General features: G+C 43.8%; 1 protein-coding gene across 3 annotated transcripts in view; it reads right to left on the minus strand.

The window, feature by feature from the left end:
- The window catches only part of FAM160A1 (family with sequence similarity 160 member A1), a 315,919-nt gene that overhangs the window by 12,169 nt on the left and 280,233 nt on the right, over positions 1-23,517 (minus strand). For all 3 annotated transcript variants that reach the window (XM_030191647.1, XM_030191646.1, XM_030191648.1), the window contains exons 8-10: positions 16,976-17,163; positions 9,333-10,388; positions 1,033-1,211 (exon numbers count right to left, since the gene is read on the minus strand). In XM_030191647.1, the coding sequence (XP_030047507.1) occupies positions 1,033-1,211; positions 9,333-10,388; positions 16,976-17,163 (1,423 nt within the window). The remainder of the gene's footprint in view (positions 1-1,032; positions 1,212-9,332; positions 10,389-16,975; positions 17,164-23,517) is intronic.

The raw sequence follows: 23,517 nt of genomic DNA on the forward strand, positions 1-23,517 counted from the left end.
AGGACTACCGCCGGCGGCCGCGCTGGGCTGGCAGTAGTCCCGGAAGAGCAAGCGGTAAGCCTGTGTTGGGCTTACCGCCGCTCTGTAAAAGGCCCCTAAATGTGTATGCCCCTAATAAAGATGACCCTCTCTTCTGCTCTACAGTATCTCAATAGCTAATGGAGTGTGAACCTTGGCCACTTCTAATCGCCGGAGATTTTAATTTACCATTAGATCCATGGTTGGATAGGCAGTCCAGAGCAAGTTATCACGTCCTCAAGGTGCATATTGCTTTACATTCCATTACAGAAAATTATCACTTAAGGGACCCATGGAAATTTTATTTATTTATTTATTGTATTTGTACCCCACATTTTCCCACCTTTTTGCAGGCTCAATGTGGCTTACAGCTCCGCAGCAAAGCCACAGAAGAATTGATTATTTTTTAGTATCCAATAACATTTTAGATGATATTACTCACACCTTCATTGACTCTCTAGGCATTTCAGATCATACAGCCACTACCAAGAACATTCAAATCTTATCTCAGAACACCATCTAAAAGCCTGTATGGCGCCTAAACACCCAATTACAAACTAATGAAAACATGTCACTAAAATCCAAACATTCCTTAATAACTTCTTTGAATCCAATAAAATTGCAGACACTAATCCTATTGTCCAATGGGAACCTTTAAGGCAGCCCTAAGGGGCGAATTTATCTCAATAGCTGCTGACCAAAATACGGAAAGACACAAACACTTAAATGATCTAGAGCAAGAAATAAAATCTTCAGGTCAACAATTCAATATTAATAATGACCATTTAGGCGTGTCTTAGAGCAGATGTAAGTGGTGGTGTCTAATTGCTGATTTACGTTTGTATTCTGTAATGGATTAGGTGCACAAATATGCTGTTATAGAATACCAGCTTAGTGCCTAGATTTTGGGCACCTAGCTTTTAGTCCCCTTTATAGAATTGCCCCCTATTAACCATCCAATAACAGTCTTCTCTTTAAGTGGTGACGGGAAAAGAGCAATGGCAAGATACCCACCTGATACAGTGAGCGAATGCTTGGCTGGAAGACGATGTTCGTGTTGAGTAGAAAACTGCGCAGAAGGGGTTGTGGGTAGCTGGCCAGTTGCGTGATAATTCCAATAAGCAACAGGTTGACATGCAGTGAATTCCCGAGCATGTTCTCCAGTTTCGAGAGCACGACGCTGACAAATGGTCCTGCAGGGGAAGCCAAAACAGGAAAAACGATAATGCTAATAATACCTACTGAGCTAGATCTACTAACATATGTTACAAGCATAGTGTGTGGAAAGGCACATTACTGTGCATTATTTCAGGTCCCATTTTATGCAAACAAAATCAAATGTTAAATGTAATAGTGATAGTGAGGACAGCTGAAATTTCTGTTCACCAGGCAATCAAAATTGGCAACACTAATTCTACCACAGTGATGTGTCAGATAAGAATTGCTTCACTGTACAGAGGTAGTGTAAGGCAAGATGCCGCCTGAGGCAGGGCTGAGATGCCACTCCCCCCCCCCCCCCCCCCCCCCGGGGACAAGTTCTGGCATCTCTCCCCTTTCTTCCTCCACCATGTTCCCTGATTTTACCTTCTTTCTTCATGTTCCAAAAGCCGCCGGCGGCAGCAGCGATTCCCATACACTGCCCTGCCGCCGGCACGGGCCTCTTCTGAGGAAACAGGAAGTTACACCAGAGAGGTGGCTGCAGTTGAGTAAAGAGAAGAGGCAGGTGCCGGCAGCAGGGCAGCATACGGGAATTGTGCCTGCTGCCGCTGGCTTTTGGAATATAAAGAGAAAGAAGGTAAACTCGGGGAAGGAAGAGGGCGATGCTGCTCTGAGGCCTAATGGTTGAGCCACCCCTGTAATTAGTCCAATACATGTGCTACTGCTTCCCAAACTTTTTAACACTTAAAAATTCATATGATCCAGATGATGATGAAAACAAAACAGGAGACAGCTCCTCTCTCATCTACTTATTCAAAGCATGAAAACAGTAGCAGCAGTCAGCACAGGGCCCTGTGTTTCAGTGCTCCACATGGGTTTCCAGTAAGTCCATACAAGAGGGCTGAAGCAAGATCTGTAAATTTTCACTCCCTCAAAAGACCTATGGTGACAAGCATTACTTGGCATAGGTTGTAGTGGAGGTCCACAGGGAAGGGAACAGACATATTGTTGTGACTCCATCCAGTGATGACATTATCCCTTTTGCTGTAGGTATATAGCTACTGTCCCTAGGTATTTATAAAATGTAAAATTAGGAGTTTATTTTTCCAACTATTTAGGGTTTATTGAGGGTACAAAAAATATCAGTGTTTTTGTGCCACAGATACTATTAAGCGGTCCCTTTCCCGGTGGAAAACGTGTCACTTTAGAAACATCAAAACAAAAAAGGCAAAAAACTAAAAGGGTCTCTTATCAAGCCAAGTTAGTGGCTACTGCTATGGTAATGCCGACAAAGCCCATTCACTTTGAATGGGTTCTGTCAGCATTGCCGCTCGGCAACCGTTAGCGCGGCTTGATAAAAAAAAAGCCCTAAGTGAGAAACTAGGGAAAGGGTGAGAGAGAGTACTAAGGGAACTGGGTTTTTTCCCAGTGTTTTTCCAATAAATACAGGTACAAAATAAATACCTGCACATACCCCCTAATTCTATAAAAGTCACCCAAAATTGCTCATGCAAATTAATTAAACAACAAGCCAATCAGTGCCAATAATTGGCTTTTTAACAAGCAATTATTGGCACTAATTACATTTAATTGGAAGCTACGCATCTAAATGTTACGTCTGAGTACAAGAAAAGGGGTGCAGAAATGGGAGCATCGTGGGTAGAACAAAGGGGTTCCCAGCATTTACATGTGTTGTTATAGAATATGAGAGAGACACACCTAATGTAAGTGCGTACACTTGTATCATGTTTCAGTTGGTGTAAATGGTTGTGTCTAAAATTACGTGCAATTGCTGGGTGTAAGTGCTATTCTATAAATTGTACCTAACTTTAAGAGCAGCTTACAGAATAGCGCTTTTTTTGGCGCCAATTTTGTAGGTGCCATATAGGATCTAGCCCATAATGTGAAAACAGCTTTGATTGTAATCATAGAAAGGTGGTATATGAAGTCTCACCCCCTAAATACCAATTAATTTTTTTTTTTTTTGCATTGGGGTGTTTTATCAATATTTAGGATTACCATATGTCCGGTTTTACCCGGACATGTCCTCTTTTGAGGACACCATGGGACATCCGGGCGGGTTTTTCCAGCCTGCCCATTTGTCTGGGTTTGCAGGCAAGTGGGCAGGTTGGCTGGCTGGCACTGGCGGGCCTTGGGGTCTCCTCATCTCCCCTACCTTATCGTGCCCTGGTGGTCTAGTGGCCTCTTCAGGGCAGGAAAGGACCCCAACTCTTTCCTGCCCGGTGATGCCACTCCCGTTTGCTGCTGGTGCCGCTTCAAAATGGCTGCCGAAATTTCAAGCGGCGACCTTGGAACACTTCCACAGAAGTCTTGCGAGGTCACTGCTTGCAGTCTCCGCAGCCATTTTGAAGTAGTGCTGGAAGTGAGCAGGCAGCAGCATCGTTAGGCAGGAAAGAGTGGGGTCTTTTCCTGTCCCAAACAGACCACTAGACCACCAGGGCATGATAAGGAAAGGAAGGGGAGGGGAGGTGGATCATGGATGGAATGTGGGTAAGGGGTGAGGGAGGCTTTCTTTAGGGGGGGGAATCAAAGTGACTGTGTAACATGGGGGTGGGGAGGGGGCATGACAGGGGTGTGGTGGGGTGGGAAGCGGCATGGCTATTGGTGTCCTCTTTTTTTTTATCAAGGCAATGATGGTAACCCTATCAATATTTATCATTTAAAACCTAAAATCAGAAGCTCTAACTATAGGTAAAATGAAATGCCAAATAATCAGTGGCGTTCCAAGGGGGGGGCGGTCCGCCCTGGGTGCACGCCGCTGGGGGGGGGGGGGGTGCCGCACGTCTGTCGGCAATGCTCGTTCCCTGCTCCCTTTGCCCTGGAACGGGTTACTTCCTGTTCCGGGGCAGAGGGAGCAGGGAACGAGCGAAGCCGACAGGCGCGCGGCACCCCCCCCAGCAGGTAAAGATGCACCCCGGGGGGGGGGGGGGGGTGTCGTTTCGCCCGGGGGGGGGAGGAGGTCGTGTCCATCGTTTCGCCGCTAGGGGGGTGCCACGCGTTGGCAACGCTCGTTCCCTGCTCCCTCTGCCCCAGAACAGGAAGTAACCCGTTCTGGGGCAGAGGGAGCAGGGAACGAGCGTTGCCGACAGATGCGCGGCAGCCCCCCCCCCCCCAGCAGGTAAAGATGCACCCAGGGGGGTGTCCGTCATTTCGCCGGGGGGGAGGGGGGCGCAGCTCCCAGGAGGGGGCGTGTCGGCAATCCGCCACGGGTGTCAGCCACCCTAGGAACGCCACTGCAAATAATGTTCACAATAGCCAAATAATCTAATAGATAATGTACATAATTCATTCGAAAAGGCAGTAAATAAATCCTAAGGAAGAAATAAATATACCATCTGGTTATCAAATGTACTCTCCACATTCTGCTCTTTATCTGCAGTGTATATCTGGGAGTGTTTGCAAACAAAGAACTGAAATGACACATACCGTTGCATGCAACGGTTCAGCTACCCAAGTCAAACTGTATGTTTCATGAATCCTTACATGAACAGAAGCTAACACAACCCCTAAATGGTACAACACTAAATGTGACAGATCGGAAACAATAACAATTTGGCAGAGGCTGTGTTCACATCGGGCTCCTACAATTCAGGTTCAATAATACACTACTTGCTTATTCGCTGCTCAAATTTTTACGTGCTTCGGCTCAGTCTATGTTGGGGTGCCAGTTCTGAACTTTCTTTTGAGTTTTCTTTCTTTCGCCTAGTTAATTTCATTTGTTTTGCTTGGATAAAGGCAACTTTTTGTCTCCCTGCACTTTTCAAGCCAGCACCCTTTCTCTTTGCTTGTGATCCCAGCTGGATTTACAACAAAAAGGCCTCCAGCGACCTGCATTAATTGGATCATCAAAGGACATCAGGATCAGAAACTGCAAAATGAAACCATCACTACAATCTGTGAGTTGAAGGTCGTATCTTTAACTTATATTATCTCTAAATTTCTGATATCCTGCTGAACCTCCCTCTGCATTAAAACTTCCAAATAATTTGATAGGAGTGAAATACAACCATTATGTCTCTAGCGAATAGAAAATGCCTGTTAGATATTAGATACTGGACTTTAAAAATTATTTTACCTTGTTTCAAGATTTAAAAGCACAAATTATAGGTAGAATTAGCAATTCTACAAGGCTGACTGCCTATCTCCTAGAGAATCTCATGCCCCAATGCTCAAAACTCTAGTGCTATACAGAACAGCGCTGGAAAATACCGCCACAACAGCGCCCAAAAATAACTCTCTAGTGCTCGACACTAATAGTATGCAGATGATATGCACCAATGGCGTAGCCCAGGCCCACCCAGTAGCAGCAGCACACCTATGATGTGGCTGGTAGGGATTCCCAAGCCCCACCAGCTGAAAACTCCCAACATCAGTCCCTCCTGCATACCTTGTAAATAGCAGATCTTAGCATTAGTTTGAGGCAAGTGATGCCAGCTGCCGTTTGGAAGAGTGCTGGCTGCTCGAGGAGGAGGAGGAAATCTTTAGCTGGCAGGGTTTGGGGATCCCCGCCAGCTCACGTATTTACTATTTGGGTTTGTGGACAAGGAGGGGTGGAGAGAGGAGCAACCGGAGGGGGGGCCGGGGAGAGGTAAATTCCATGCCCACCCACCTTGGGCTCAGGCCCACTCAAAATTAGCCATCTGGCTACGTCCCTGAATTATGCACACTGTTAGCTTCAAGCATTAGGAAGTTAAGCAGCAGGATTGTGTCGGGGCATGCACACAAGTGCTGTGTGTAAGCTGAGCTCTTGTACTCATGTCCAGTCCATGGGTGGGGGGGGGGGGGGGGGGGGGGGGGAGGAGGCAGTGAGGCAAAGGCAGAGGGAATCAGCCTGAGAGCGAGGGGCAGTGAAACAGGAGCTGGAGACTGCAGCATCCTGCACGTTCTCGCTCCTCTTGCACAGCCTCTCCACAGCCCCCACATATTCCCGCAAATGGAGGCGGGGATAGTGCTGGGCAGACTTATACGGTCTGTGCCAGAGCCGGTGGTGGGAGGCGGGGCTGGTGGTTGGGAGGCGGGGATAGTGCTGGGCAGACTTATACGGTCTGTGCCAGAGCCGGTAGTGGGAGGTGGGACTGGTGGTTGGGAGGCGGGGATAGTGCTGGGCAGACTTATACGGTCTGTGCCAGAGCCGGTGGTGGGAGGCGGGGCTGGTGGTTGGGAGGAGGGGATAGTGCTGGGCAGACATATACGGTCTGTGCCAGAGCCGGTAGTGGGAGGCGGGACTGGTGGTTGGGAGGCGGGGATAGTGCTGGGCAGACTTGTACGGTCTGTGCCCTGAAAAGGACAGGTACAAATCAAGGTAAGGTATACACAAAAAGTAGCACATATGAGTTTATCTTGTTGGGCAGACTGGATGGACCGTGCAGGTCTTTTTCTGCCGTCATCTACTATGTTACTATGGTGGCCATGGGGGAAGGAGGGTTGCCTTGCCTCACATACCTGCAGCATGCTGGCTTCGGTTGCCATGGGGGAAGAGTATTCTGTTTCCTCTTTCAAAAACGACACTCCTTTCAACTCCTTGATAACTCTGTGTCTGACATGAAACCTCTGTACAGAAAAAAGACCAGCTACAAGGAAAGGAAGGGGACCTCCACCCCATCACCTTGCTGTATGCCTGCTCCGAGCTGGTATTGGGCTTTGTGCGGTAGGACGCTGTTCTTTAGGGGCACTGTTTTCTGTGAATTGGAGGAGTGTGGTAGCAGTGTCACTCTTATGTCCAATAAAATAGGTATCATCTTATTTTCTTTTCCATGTTTTATTTTGTTTGATTTCTGTGAATTGGAGAGAATGCAAAATGACCTCATTTTAATCCTTTTACCTATATTTGCATGTGATTAGTGCTGATCACTGGGGAGCTCTTGTTTGCCCTGTTAAGGGCCTTCTGAGCATTATGTGCTGGCAAACATAGGCACCTTTAACGCCCCACAATTGCTTCTCAGCATCAGGGCCTCAGCTTCCTAGGAAGCAGATACTTCAAAGGGACCCAGAACCTCATCAGTCACTGTCTGCCTAATTAACACTCCACTGTTAATTGCTGCCAAAGACAAACTGGCTTTTTGTTACCCTGAATAGAAAGAGAGAGCTCTGTAATCTTTCCTACTTTAACCAAGATTGTGCTTTGGCCAAGTAAACCAAAGATATTCATACATCCCAGTAATCTGGGAGAGAAGAAACAATATTTATTTATTGCATTTGTATCCCACATTTTCCCACCTATTTGCAGGCTCAATGTGGCTTACATAGTACTGTGAGGCGATCGCCTTTCCGGTATGACAAATACAGAGTGATATTATGGTATAATAAAGTGCATGTGTGACAGACACATAAGGGAATAGAAAGGAGGAAGCGTTAAATTATGTCCAGTTCGAGTATTAGTATCGTTGTGTTGCAGGATTCAGGCATTTAAGTTAGATTGTTAGGGTAGACTCTCCCATCCACCTAGATGACACAAACTCAAGAGGCAAAACACTTATCTAGGCGTATCCACACGAATGCCTGCCTACCACCATCAAGTAACCCCTAAAACTACAACTACAACCAGTTGTGGAGTGGAGGAGTGGCCTAGTGGTTAGAGTGGTGGACTTTGGTCCTGGGGAACTGGGTTCGATTCCCACTGCAGGCACAGTAGTACTATTAGGGACCAAGCTGCCAAATAAGGCTTTGGGGTCTTCACGGGGAGAAGGGGGGGGGGGCTTAGGGGTTCAAGGGTGCTTATGTATACCGCTGGGGGGATTGAGAAGGAGGAGAGATCATTGTTATTGCTGTTGGGGGGAGGCTTCTGAGGAGAGGAGCTCCATCATCCTGTGCACCTACCCCTTTAGATTGACACTTATGCATACCTCAGGACAGGAATAAAGGCCAACACAGAGATTTCTAGGTCACATGCATTCCCCTTGTAAAACAGAGAACACACCCGTAGAGTGCAATTCTATACCTTGGCACCTCAAGGGCACACATTGAGTGTCAATTCTGTAATGGCATTTTGCCACCAAGATTCTATTATAAAATACTAGCGTAAGTCAACATCAACATGCTTACATTTAGGCACACCCACTTAGACCAGGTCTATTGCTGTCATAAACTAGCATTTCTGAGTGAGTGTGTCATTCGGTCCATGCAACTTATTGTACTCTATAAGGTGCATAAGTAGGAAGCATGACTATGTCCCCCCCCCATATGTACACCCCCTTGCAGTTACTCACCATAGCACTTACACACCCTCTTACAGAATAGCCCTTAGTGCACTTACACGCATAAGAATCAATTAAAGCACCACTTATTTTAAATTTAATTTAGGCATTTATAATCTGCTTAACTATCAAGTTCAAGGCAGAGGACAATCACACATTATAAGCAGGTACTTTCTCTGTCCCTAGAGGGCTCTCAGGTTTTTGTACCTGAGGCAATGGAGAGTTAAGTGACTTGTCCAAGGTCACAAGAAGTTACAATGGGAATTGAACCCGGGACGCCAGAATCCATGCCTGCTGCACTAACCATCAGGCCACTCCCCCATGTATTCATGGTGTGCTTGACTGCAAGTACCCAGTTCTAGAATTGTCCTGGTAGATTTCTGCCTAAATCATATCCACTTAAAATCTTGCTATTTACATGCGGAGGTGCTTCTAAAATAATTCCCCACTATACGATACATGCATAGGTATTCTCAGAGGTGAAAAACAGGTAAAGCAAGGGCAGACTTAGCACTTATGTGTGTATTGAACACATACGTCTATTCATATTGGTACATACATGCACACAATTACACCTGAAATGGAGCAGATGTAATGTAAGGTAATTTATAAAGGTATATAGATGCATATATTACCTTTATAGAACAGGCTTTCCCTGCCTAGGTACTCTGTTATAATTAACCTCTTAAAGAAAAGTGTAAGCAACATGGCACTTTTTCTTCATAATTTTCCAAGCATACTTGCTATTATTTCTTACATCTAGTTTCTTTCCTTATTACAATTTACTCAAAGTCCTAAAGGATTCCACTTCATGTTGGACATCTATGCATATTTCTTTTTCAATTAATCCAATAACAGGTATCAGAACCTCTAAAGTTAATTTTTCCTAGAACCAATATCACAATAACGAACCTTCTTATAAAGTGTCATGAGAACTCCTACCTGTGAAGGGGGCAGCATGGCCTCTAGCAGGATGATTTGTGAGGGCCATAGGATCTTTTGTCCCAAAGGGAGAAGGTATACTTTCCGCAGAAGGGGTTTCAGTTGAAAAGTTTTCAAAGTCATCCTCATCATTGTCCACTGGAGATAGAGGATCGGGACTGGGAAAAGAAGTGAGAGACGTCTGGTCTCCTAAGGCCTCAGATTTGGAGTCTAACCCTTGAATGATTTCATCATATCGATCAATAAAATCCTCACTGTCAGGGCTCAGGGGCCCAAAATTGGAATTATGGTCTTCTTCAGGACAAATCTTTAGCTCCAGGTTGACAGGGGAATCCATTTTAGCTTTTTTGGAGTTTTTCTGTTCTTGATTCAAATTTGATTTCTTCCTATTTCGTTCTTCTGTGTCGGAGTCTGGCTGGGTATTTTTCACTGGACCATTGACTGCATGAGTTTTCTGAGTGGTGTTCCTAGTTTCTGTGGATAGTGTTCTACATTCTTCTTTTGGATCATTACAGTCTTGGGCATCCTTTAGGGCACACAACCTATAAACCATTACATCATCCTGAAAATCTGATTCTTCAATGTAGGACCCCTTAACGCGCATGATTGCATTCTTTTTCATTTCTTGAATGTGTTTTGGTGGTGGTGCTGCTGGCTGAGGGCCATCTACATTCCCTGCTTCATTCAGAGGCTGTTGTACATTGGTATCTGAAGAAGAGATTCCAGTATCGTAGCTGTCATCCCACTCCAATTCCAACTGGATCTTTGGAGTCCCCTGGGAAGAGTCTGAAATCACTTGGGACCTCTGTTGGAGCCTAAACATGACAAAGTCTGCCCTTTTACTCTCTTCCTCTGATAGCTCTTGAAGAGAGGAATCTGGGTCAGGGTTTTGCCCATCATAAGGCGAAGACCAAACTTGACAGTCCTTCATGCATACAGTGATGCTAGACTGAGCCTCCCAGAGATATTGAAGGTAACTGACACCCACAGCTTTTCCATAAGCAACACCAAACATGGATTCAGGCACTTCTCCTCCTGCCGACTGCTCATGGTAACCTAAAATAAAAATACAGTTGTTATTCCTTTCCCTAGGATCAGCATGGGAAATGAAGATGGTTCAAAACTGCATGAAAAGTTAAGAACTGCATTTTTTCCTACAAGTATGTGAACTGGAGCTATACGGATGCCCAATATGAGAGAGAGAGAGAGAGAGAAAGAGAGAGAGAGAGAGAGAGAGAGAGAGAAAGAGAGAGAGAAAGAGAGAAAGAAAGAAAGAAAGAAAGAAAGAAAGAAAGAAAGAAAGAAAGAAAGAAAGAAAGAAAGAAAGAAATTTTGGCTTCAAAGTAGAAGAGGCTATTATGCAAACAGAGAATATACAATACCGAAAGTAGTAAAATAACCTTTACTGCATGTTAGTGAAAGTCAGGGTAGAAGTATACCCTGGATGCCAGTCAATAAAATTTGGAAACCAGAACACATACAGTATAGTGGAATGCAGTCCTCAGATATGCAGCAGGCAGGATCCATCCTTCTATGGGATTTTGCCGAGTTCCAGATTATACTCTGCTATACTGACCAGAAGCATCACCATCTCCTCTTTTATGTATAAGTCAATAACAAATTTCAGAAAGTACAAAGGGCAATTCTATAACTTGGCACCTCATTACAGGTGTGTCAATGCTGCATGCCAAGTGTCAATTCTTTGATGGCATCTGGGCACCAAGATGCCATTACAGAATACTAGTAGTGTAAGTCAGCTCTGGTGTGCCCAAATGTAGGCGCCAACATTTATGCCATAACTGTTGGAGCCTAAGTTCGCCAAGTGATGAGAGTAACCTACAATGTTCTGAAAGTCAGGCGTGTAACCAAGACACCTGCCCATGCTCCACCCACATGTACACCCACCTTGCATTTACATTTGCATGTGTAAGGTACAGAATATCATCTAGCACTTATGCACATAAGTACTAGTATTCTATAATTGATGTGCGCAGTTGGCACCTAACCTTGGGCACCAGGTTATAGAACGAGGAGGAAAGTCTTTTGCATAGGAGTTCATCATGTATGAATGTTCTGAAAAGTGGGCTTTCAAATGTTTTCTAAATTGTAGGTAAGTTCTTCATGGATTTTTTTCCTTAGAGGACTGTTTTATGACACCCTAATTTTGCTTACTGTCAAGATTATCCAATCATACTGGAAAAACTTAACACAAGTGGCTTATGATAAATAGTGGAATTTAATTCTTCAAATACACAAATATGAAGTATATTTGGCTAAACAAAGGAACCTTCTGCATAATTTAAACTATACCTGCTGTACACCGCCTTGGGTGAATCTCTTCATAAAGGTGTTTAATAAATCCCAATAAACAAATAAATTCAAGAACAAATGGAAGGCTTTGATTTCTTTTATTGATCTGAAATTGTAAATTTATGCTTTTGCTGGAATCAGTGATCGCCATGATGAACATTATCACTGTTATTCTAGTGTTGTTGTTCTTATGTTTTTCTTACACTACTGTTATTGATGGATGGCTTTTGGAAATTCTTTAACATTTCTTTCTTAAGTAATTGGGTCAGACCAATGGTCCATCTAGTCCAGTATATTTCCAACAGTGGCCAATCCAGGACATAGAAACCCAAGCAGTAGCAAAATTCTATGCTACCAATCCCAGGGCAAGCAGTAGCTTCCCCATGTCTGTCTCAATAGCAGACTATGGACTTTTCCTCCAGGAACTTATCCAAACCTCTTTTAAACCCAGAAACTGTTACTACATCCTCCGGCAAAGAGTTCCAGAGCTTAACTGTTCGTTGAGTAAAAAAATATTTCCCACTATTTGTTTTAAAAGTATCTGGAGTTGTCTTATTCTGGCCTATCGCAGTAGAACTTTCATTGTAAATGTGTTAACGATTCTGGTTCTGGGAGCCTATTTTATAAAGGCACATAGGTGTCCTGTTATAAAACCAAGCCCTCGATGACTTGGCCTCAAAAGTATTACTTTATCTGCCATCATTTTTTTCTGTTTTCTGTGTTTAAAAGGGTACATTTTTTAGAGGATGGCCAAGAATTACACATGCAAATCTGGGGTTTATTGGATAGAAAGGACAGATCATCTTAAAGAGAATTTTCAGCAGAATAAAAATATGCATCTATTTTTACAACACTTATCTTTTTATCTTCATTAGCAAAGGGGCATTCCAGGAATGTAATCTGATCGAAGGAGAACACTCTACTTACATATGAAAGTTTCAAAAGGGTAGTCAAGCATTTACATTCCTCCTGGGCCAACTCAGACAGCTCAGATCATTTTTATACGAGGACCATGTTAGGGTCTTAGGCCCAGATGCATGAACCAAACGTAAAATAATCTAAAACGTAAAAGTCCTTAATTTTGATTTTTAATGCAGGGGGATGCGGGGAGCAGCGGGGACCTCGGGGGGGGGGGGGCAAGGCCGTCCATACAGGACGCTCCTGACGAGCGCCTTTGCCCTCTCCCGATCCTTTTTTCATTTTTGTTTTGATTTTCTATTTTATGCAGGGACTGTCCTTCTATGTTAAATTGTACAGCGCTGCATAACCCTAGTAGCGCTTTAGAAATGTCAAATAGCAGTAGGAAGCAGGGAGCCACGTGTTTGTGTTGGTTATTCAATCTCACTTATATTTTCAAACATGCCAGCTTGGATTTTTATGCTGCAGGGGGAAGCGGGGAGCAGCGGCGTATCTGTATGTCAGCTCAGGCCTTAACGACAGCTCTGACCTCTCGTTAAATATATCGCGGTAAATGATTCGGTGCAATCGTCGGTATGGTTAGTGCATCCCGAATTGTCCACATTGCAATGGTAGTCACTCGTTTGCATTCCGTTTTCATTAGCTGCTAGCGTCGTCGGAAAATGGCCTTTAATGCATGCTACGGTTGAAAACTTCTTCGTTAAATGGTCGTTAAAGGGTCGTTAAAATTTAGTGCATCTGGGCCTTAGTTCAGTCTTTAGTGTTTACCACATTCAGATTACAGCAATATTCTGTTTCGTCCCTTTCAACAAAATTATCTTCTAGATTTCACTTATTTCAGAATACTGCGGCTAAATTCATTTTTAGGAAACGTGTGATAGAGCTTCTCCGCTCCTATTTTCTCTACACTGGTTGCCTGTTCTGGCTCTGGGCGCAGGCATGATTTCCATGTAATTATGTGATTACTTTTGTGGGTAAAGACTACTTGTTTTTTTGACACTAAACAGCTCTTGGATTTCCTTAGGGGTCCTTTTACTAAGCCGCGTAAGCACTTACAGCGCGCCCAACGCGCGTCAATTTGGAATTATTGCCCAGCTTCCACGTGGCCCAGGCGGTAATTTCATTTTTTATGTGCATCCACTACACATGCTGAAAAACTAATTTTTATTTTCTGGCTTGCAGCACTAACCGGGCGGTAAAAGGCATTGTACGTGCGTAGACCATTACTGAACGGTTAACGTGTGAGACCTTACTGCTAAGTCAACGGGTGGTGCTAAGGTTTCAGTCTCAAAATGGACACACGTCAATTTTCATTTTGCCGCACATCCATTTTGGCCAAAATTTCTTTTTAAAAGGCATTTTTTACAAGTGTGCTGAAAAATGGATCTGCGCACATCCAAAACAAACGCCAAAACTAGTGCAGGCCATTTTTCAGCGCACCTTAGTAAAAGGACCCCTCAGTGAAGATCTGAGTGTAATCCCTAGGGTTAAGTACTATGTGAGCTGTCTGGGACAACTGTCTTGGGGAATGCATCCTTCATTTCTGCATTATTTTCCTGTTGTTTTTTTTTTTCTTTTCTTATTTTTCCTGAACTTGGCTCCTATTTTTCTTGAAGTTGAGGACGAAAGGTTTTAAAATATAGGGATCAATATTCAAAGCTATTTAAACGGCCAGGAGAGGCTCCTTAGGGGCCCCTTAACTAAGCCGCGTAGGTAGTTACGCGCGCCCAACATGCGTCAATTTGGAATTAACTGCCCGGCTACCGCGTGGCCCGTGCGGTAATTTCATTTTTTACGTGCATCCACTACGGGCGCCTGACCGTTTAAATCGCTTGTTCGAAGCTAACCATTGTTATTCAGCAGCACTTAGCCGGGTATCGCTGCTAAATATTTCCAGATGGCGCCTAAGCCTAAACCGGCTAATTTGTGGGCGGAATCAGCAATTATGCGGTTAACTGCCGATATTCAGCTCATAACTGCATAAGGTAACCACATAAATCACAGTCCAATCTTTATGTGGTTCACGATATGTGGTTAAGTGTTGAATATTGCACTCAGCCACTTGTGTGTTAGCCAGCTGCTATGCCTAGATATTCAATGCTGATGGCCGAACATTCAATATCTGGGGATGAAGCTGGTGGAGGTCAAAATACCCTGACCACCATCAGCTGAATATCCACCTCCAGTAGCGTACCTAGCTTGGTTGCCACCCATGGCGGGTCATCCCTGCATCACCCCACCACCTTTCCTCCTAGGCGGTGCACAGAGCAGTCGCGCAGCTGTCGGCTCTGCCGGCCCCCTGCCCTGATCAGGAAGTAATGTCAGAGAGGGGGATATCTCCCGGAGAGGACAATGGCCCACTGCATGTCTCCCCATCTTCTCCAAGACAGCGAGCTAAGGGCTCATGTCGTTCCAGTGGCAGGTGCTGGAACCTCTACTTTCACCTGCCCCTGGAACACAGGCTGTCTCAGAGATGTGATACATGTGGGACACCGCTGACCAGCGACTAAGGACCCTGGAAATGGGGCAGGCCAGCTGGAGGATGCTCTAGAGCAGATGGAGGTCACACAAGGCTGCATTCCTCCACCACAGTGAGCCTTTCATCTTCCCTCACCCTTTTTATTTGTATTATATATCTGCCCCTTTTATTGGGCTGTCATTCATCTTCCCTCCCTCCCTCCCTCATGTTTTTAAGTTAGTAAAAATTTTTATTTGGAAAATTTACACCCCTGTATTTTATTGTTATATCAAAGTTTATTTTATTATATCTTCTATATAAAAAAAAGTTATTTTATTTTATATTACAACAAAGCAGACGTTCCTGTGTCATTTCACCTCAGTGCCTATGGCTGCTGTATTGTTATGGTTATGAGGCTACTACACAGGTCACCTCCAAGACTAGCAATGGTGTTATGTGGAAAATCACCAATAAGCCAATAACCTCACTACAATAAACAAGTGAAGCCCAAATAGTGAATAAAGCAACAGGTCTTCAAACACACTCAAAATTAATATGTGGAGAAAAAGACTTCAGCGGCTGCTCATGGCTGAGAATTTAGACAAGTCAAACAGTCTTAAGACACATCATCAATCTAAAAAAAAAACCTCCTCTTTAATCAAAATAATATATATTTTTTATTCTTGTAATCAACTGTCATTTATCTTTCAGATTTTATAGTGTCCCAACATCTGCTATCAAACACTTATATTTTCACACGGAAGCTCATTCAATTCGCTACGGAGCTGTCTGTTTCATGAGACCGCTTCTTCAGAAGAGACTTCCATAAAATACAGGAGCGGAAAATGCAGTAGCTAAGAACAGCCAATTAGCAGCTAATTATTCAATTACATTACATGCCTGACAGCATTTTATAACTCGCATGCACAATTTTATCGAATTAGGGGGTTTGTGCTCTCTGTAGGCTGGAAAGTACATCGTGGGGGTATAGCCAGCCCTCCAATATTTGGGGGGGGGGGGCTGAAGTGGTGGAGTGGCCTGGAAAGTGGCGGAGTGGCCTAGTGGTTAGAGTGGTGGACTTTGGTCCTGGGGAACTGGGTTCAATTCCGACTGCAGGCACAGGCAGCTCCCTGTGATTCTGGGCAAGTCACTTAACCCTCCACTGCCCCAGGTACAAATAAGTACCTGTATATAATATGTAAGCCTCATTGAACCTGCTATGAGTGGGAAAGCGCTGGGTACAAATGTAAGAAAAATAAAATAAAAAAATAAATGGGGGCAATGCATTCTCTTTCTCTCTCTCCCCCCACTCCTGGCACATTAAAAATACCTTTCCTGGAAGGGATGTTGGGGCCTCCCCAGCCAAAGAAATTCGCTGCCGAGCCACTCCCTTCCTTCTCTTGCTTCTGCAGGAAACAGGAAATCAATGGAATGCCTCCAGCCACCGATGCTGTGACTCCCTGAGCATGCTTAGTTTGTGCAACAACTCAGCAAGCTCGGGGAGTCCTGGAGTCGGCGGCTGGAGGTATGCTGTCAACTTCCAAGAGAAGGAAGAGAGTGACTCAGCAGCGAAATTCTTTAGCTGGCCGGGCCACATCATCCCCTCCAGCAAAGGTATCCCCACCAGCCATTTAATAGGTGCAAACGGTTTAGATGGGGCCTAAGCCCAAAGTGGGGGAGGGGGTACACTCCAGAGGTCCCCTGTGGCTATGTGCTGGTACACAGTTTAGTGAAAATGTGCCTAAATATTTCTTGTTGTTAACACAAATTTTGACTAGCTAATGCTATATGCACAGACTGTCCCCGAGGGAGAAAAGACTTTGCCCCTAACCACAGGTTTAAGGAAAAATTTCCAGTATGATATATTATAAAGCACGTCACAGGTTAAAAACAACTCTATGAACAGAACTAAAGATGCCCAAACTCTTCTTAGAAAGGAAAGGGAGTCTGCTTGTACCTGCGTTGTTATTAATTGCTGACCACAGGATATAGTCTCTCTCCTGGCTTCCGAGAGTCAGAGTAATTTCACTGGAGCAGCATACTGGTGTCAAGGTCAGAAGCTTTTTAGCGGACACGGAGTAACAATCCCTCTCTCTGACTGCAGATCGCTGACTTAACATCATGTGATTGCAGGGGATCAAGTACCTGGAACAGCAGTCATGTGTTAGGAGAGTGCTGCATATCAATATAGCAATAATGATGCTTCTAAGTCACAAATAACCAAATGAACAGAGAAACCCCACGGGATAGACAGAGCAGACCAAAAAGTGGGAGAAGGAAACAGGCTGAACAGATAAAGGGATAAACACACTAGTTTATTACTGCAATATGTGAGACTCGACACGGCACCGTGTTTCGACACGGAAGTGCCTGCCTCAGGAGTCTGATGTTGGAGTTTCTGAAGGAACATTCAACCTTAGCAGTTGAAGAGATGATTGTAAAAGTGGTCTTTAAAAAGACCAAGGTAAATAAAAGATGCACTCCTCAAAAAGAGGATGGGCATTCTGGGTAAGGAAATACCAAGCAAGCGTGTCAGGTGATGTTTGGCCAACTCCAACATCAGACTCCTGAGGCAGGCACTTCTGTGCCGAAACATGGTGCCGTGTTGCGCCTCAAGTACTACAGTAATAAACTCGTGTGTTTATCCCTTCGTCTGTTCAGCCTGCTTCCTTCTCCCACTTTTTGGTTTGCTCTAAGTCACAAAGGGCATATACTATAAAATGATCGAAAGAAACCAACAGCAGTAGCTTAAGGTGGCTAAATACTTCCTTGTAATTATGTTTTGCTTTAACAAATGGCTTGTCATAATCATTTTCTATACCTCACTCTACTATGGTAGTGAAGCACATCACAAATTGTGTAAAAAAAATTAATTAATTAAAGCCTGCCCTGAATTTGCTTCACAGTATACATGGGGATTGATATTCGGGTAACTTCAAATAGTATCTTCAAATAACTGCTGACCAAATAATTTTTGCCTTGACATTTTGATGTTGGGCCACAAAATTCATTCAAGCCCAGAAGATGAGAGCGGTGGTTCAGCTTACTCAGTAACTTTGAGCAGATATCATACCACTGAATATTGATCCCATGAAAATTTGTTTACAACTTCCAAAATCAAGCAGAACTGGAGGCTCAAAATTGCAAGAAACCGATTTCAGGACTGGCTTTCCCTGCTCATTACTCTAAACTAGAATGAGAAACCTGAGAGCTGAATATATCTGTTCCCATTTTTATCCAACTTACCAAGAATAAATTACTTTGAAGGTACACAAAGCCTCACAGGCCTATCTTAAACCACATAGATTACTACAACATTCTGTACTTCAGACTGAACCAGTGGCGTAGCCACAAATGAACACACGTGGGCCCCTTATTGAGCTCAGTTGTGATTCCCAAGCCATGCCAGCTGAAGAGATCCTGCTCTGGTGGCCAGAATGCTCCTGTCAGGTTCTCAGGTTCAGAGCCCGCGGGGCTGAGCTCTGGAGCAAACGTGAACCCTTGGGCTGCTGCTGAGGAGCGACAGCAGCAGGCAAAACCCACCAACCAAAACTGGGCAAGCACACCGGCAGGGACTGCAGGCACTGCCCAGCGAACCGGAACACATGGACTGGAATCCCCCGGACTGGAGGACACAGGACTGGAACACTGGACTGCAATTCCACGGACTGAAGGACACAGGACTGGAACACCGGACTGGAGCACACCGGACTGGTCCACACAGCTTCACCTGCACTTAGCTACTAAGCCCCCCAGGAGTTGAGCTCCTGGGTTCGAGTAGCCGGCAGGACTTACTGGATACCGGATGACACAGGGACCAGGACTGGACACAGAAGTACTCCTAAACCTAAACTGATCTACGTGCTCCCAAGCCCTAAACCAGCAGGAGTGTTCCTAACAGAAAACTAACAAAAGGACTTCCTAAGCCCTATACTAAACAGCAGCTCCTAAGCCCCGCTCAAGAAAGGGACTTCCTAAGCCCTAAACTAACAGAGCAGGGAACTAAACACAAAGCTAACCCAGGTGCTACTAAGCACCAAGCTACAAGCAGAGCTCTACACTAACAAGCTAAACACAAAACTAACAAGCTACCTAAGCACTGCTCTAGCAAGCTAGATACAAAACTAACAAGGTGCACTATTTATATTTTTGTATTTACTTTCTGGAGGGGGCATGTCGAGGGCAGAGAATGGGCATGGATATACTACTCAGCTAGCACATCGACATTGTAATTTTTGTTTTTAAAATTTAGTATGATCTTAGTCTTAATTATTTTAAAGGGAGGGAAATGGGACTTGATATACTGCCTTTCTGAGGTTTTTTGCAACTACATTCAAAGCGGTTTACATATATACAGGTACTTATTTTTGTACCTGGGGCAATGGAGGGTTAAGTGACTTGCCCACTTGCCCACAGTCACAAGTAGCTGCAGTGGGAATTGAACCCAGTTCCCCAGGATCAAAGTCCGCTGCACTAACCACTAGGCTACTCCTCCACTCAGTAACTTTGAGTAGATATCAATCATACCACTGAATACTGATCCCATGAAAATTTGTTTACAACTTCCAAAATCTAGCAGAACACTTTACACTCCCTCGTCTTCATTCAATCAACGAAAATAAATTGACAAAATGCACTAAGACCCACTATAGGTTGCAAACCAAGGATCAACTATCATTAGTTGGCAAAGGACTGTAATATTGGAATCTTCTCCCAAGTTCTATTAGGAATATTAAGCACGATGGGGGAGACTCTAAATATGGCGCCTAAAAAATTGGCGCAGAAATCAGTGCTAAGCGTATTCTATAAGCGGCACCTAGAGTTAAGCGCAGTATATAGAATACACTTAGTTGGCATCCTAATACCTACAACTACGTGCATCCATTTACACCAACGAAAATGTGGCGTAAATCCCGGCACATAGATTTAGGCGCACTGGGCCATATTCTTTAACTATGCGCATAACTTTTGGAAGGCACGTTTCCCCACCCGTAACCATGTCCCTTTTTTTCCTCTGCACGTTAGAAGTTAGATGCACTGCATTACAGAATGTGCTTAGCAAGTTGTGCGGGTAAATTCTAATTAGTGCCAATTAATGCTCACTATTGCTGAAGAGCTGTTATCAATGCTGATTAGCTTGTTAAGCTAATTAAGTTATGCAAATTTGTTACAGAATATGCTTGGATTTTGGTGTGGATCTCTAGGCATCCTATATAGAATCCAAGGGTATATGTCATTCCACTGCAATCTGAAAACTTTTAGAAAATATCTGACTGGAAATACTTCATTGTTTAGATTTATTTTTTCTATTATATGATTTAATATTGTATGTTGTTTGAATTTTTATTTTCTTTTGTAATCCGCTCTGAACTGGCTGGTTGAGCGGAATATAAACGTGCTGAATTAAATTAAACTATTCTATAAACAGCACCCAACAGAGAACTGTTTACAGTAAGTATAGCGTTCATTGCATAGGTTTTTTAATGAATCTAATCCATAATGGCATAATGCAACCCTAGTTGCAAAGGACTCAAATAGAAATCAGTTCATGGATCCAGCTTCTCATATATAAGTACACAACTGTGGAATGCACTCCCGAAGGCCGTGAAAACTACGTATGACCACCTCAACTTCCGGAAATCACTAAAGACTTATCTGTTCGAAAAGGCATATCCTAATGATCCAACTTAATCACCTGAATCCAGCGACTCAAGTAAACCCAGGCCTGTTTTGAACTTAGTGAACTTTATATAACTTCCCTCTCTATGTTTCCTATTGTGTCTGTACATATCTATTTCATTTGTCATACATTGCTCTATATTTGTTTATTGACCGGAGGCTTTCGCCCCACGGCGCTATGAAAGCCACATTGAGCCTGCAAATAGGTGGGAAAATGTGGGGTACAAATGTAACAAACAAATAAATAAATAAATAGATGATACTATTCTGAAAGAGCTGCGTAAATGGCGTAACATGTAAATGCAAGGGGATGTTCAATGGGCCAAAGCATGGGTACATAAGTACATAAGTGTTTCTACACTGGGACAAACCAAAGGTCCATCAAGCCCAGCATCCTGTTTCCAACAGTGGCCAATCCAGGTCACAAATACCTGGCAAGATCCCAAAAATGTTTAATACATTTTATGCTGCTTATCCCAGAAATAAGCAGTGGACTTTCCCCAAGTCAATTTAATAATGGTCTATGGACTTTTCCTTTAGTAAGCCGTCCAGACCTGCTGCTACTTATATGAAAAACTTATAGAATACTATAAGCTCCACACACCCTTGCTACATTCAGGAGCCTGCATGTATGTCAGGTCTATGAATTTATTTATTTGTTGCATTTGTATCCCACATTTTCCCACCTATTTGCAGGCTCAATGTGGCTTGCATAGTACCGGAGAGGCGTTCGCAGACTCCGGTGTGAACAAATACAAAATGATGTTGTGGTAAGATAGGTTCTCATGGAACAGTCTCGTTAGGGTATCATAGAGTGCAAGGATTGTGTTATGACCGTTACGTACTTTGGTTTTGATGTGGTGCGGAGTTTGAGCATTTAAGTTGGATCGGTAGGGTATGCCTTTTGAAACAAGTTAGTTTTTAGTGATTTCCTGAAGTTTAAATGGCCATATGATGTTTTCACGGCTTTCGGTAATGCGTTCCACAGTTGTGTACTTATATAGGAGAAACTGGTATGCGTAAGGCGATTTGTATTTAAGTCCTTTGCAACTTGGGTAGTGGAGGTTTAGATATGTTCGTGATGATTCGGATGTGTTTCTGGTTGGTAGGTCTATGAGGTCCATCATGTATCTCGGGGCTTCGCCGAAGATTATTTTATGAACTAGGGTGCAGATTTTGAAAGCGATACGTTCTTTGATTGGGAGCCAGTGTAGTTTTTCACGGAGGGGTTTTGCGCTTTCAAATCGTGGTTTCCCAAATATAAGCCTGGCTGCCGTGTTTTGAGCGGTCTGAAGGATTTGTTCTTTGCATCCCGCATAAATTCCATATGAATGGTGTAACTGGGGGTGTGTAGATGTGAGGCGTGTCAGTGCAGCAGTATGCTAGCATGCCATAACAGTATCTGGGCATCCGCCCCAGATGCCACTGTAGAACAGCCTCTCACTGCACAGTACTGAGATACCTAAACACTGCTCCCTCTACTGTCCTTCAACTGCATTGCTGCCAGTAAGGGCTGGTGCTTCAATACTGTGTTTTCAATTGCTAGAGACAGGAAGGTTCCCTGGAGTCCTGAAGAGCTTGCCTGCCCCTCACTATTGATAATGTCATAGTGAAACAGCACCTCCCACTGGCAGGACTATAAATTGAGAACAGGGCTGTCGAGAGACAGAGCCGGGCCACCACCGGCCCCCCCCCACTCAGGACGCAGCTGCCGCCGCCGCCCCTCGCTCGCTCAGGCCGCCCCGCCCCCCCCCCCCACCTTCCTGCGTCAGTGTATCTACTCCTCCCTGGCCTCCAAGGGGAGGCTGGCACCAGTTTCTGTCTCTCTCCTGCTCCTGTGTGCCGGGACCAGGTTATCGCGTTAACACAATTACCCAGGAGAGAGAGATACATCAGCGCCGGGGCCCCCTTGGAGGCTGAGACCAGGGAAATTTGCCCCCCCCCCCCCCACCTCTTGGTTGAAGACTCTCGCTCAGCTTACAGAGAACAGTGGAAGTGCACCTAAAAGGAGGCACCCACTTAGCACATCCTTCATCTGTTACTGTAAGTTGAAAAACAATGAAGAATTATTTGCATCTATGGCATTAAGAATGAACCACAATTCTAGTGAGTGTGAAAGGTGATTGTTAACTTATTTCTTTTCAGTGTTCTCTGTTGTAATCCAAGGCAGGGAGATATATGTGTCCTTAAGGAGGAAAATACACAGATGTTACAGTAGAAATGGTCTCAATAAACCACTGTGATTAATGGCTTGCCCTTGGGTAAAAAAGATATTGCATGTCTATAGCTAGGCTGAACAACAGTGAAAGGCATTGTGCATGATTTTGCATATACAGAAATTATGAGTGATTGGAATTATAGCTTATTATAAATGTAATCATTATTATTTCTCTTTTAGTACTCTAATTTATAATTCTATGTGTAATTAGGGACTTGAAATGCGATTGTACATTTTTGCCTGGTAATTAACTGAAATATGGTGTGTGATAAATCGCTTTTTTTATTTTAATTCTTTATTCAATTTAAACATATTTTACAAGAAAACATCTTGATGGAAAAGCATCATAAAAGTTAGGATAATCATATTACAGAAAATGAAAAACATTTTCCTTTAAATAGACAATGATACTCAAGTCCATAATTTAGGATCCAAGATTTAGGAATTCAGGGAGTAAATCATGTATTAATACAAAAAGAAAAATATATAACTAAGGAATCACTTTATTCTTACTAAGTAAAGTTAATATAGTTATAGTTTAACGCTTATCCCTAGTCAACGATACTATCAGGGTTGTCAGATGCGAAGGTTCTGTAAAGACA

This window comes from Microcaecilia unicolor, chromosome 2 (genome assembly GCF_901765095.1).
Source record: "Microcaecilia unicolor chromosome 2, aMicUni1.1, whole genome shotgun sequence".
NCBI classification, from domain to species: Eukaryota; Metazoa; Chordata; class Amphibia; order Gymnophiona; family Siphonopidae; genus Microcaecilia; species Microcaecilia unicolor.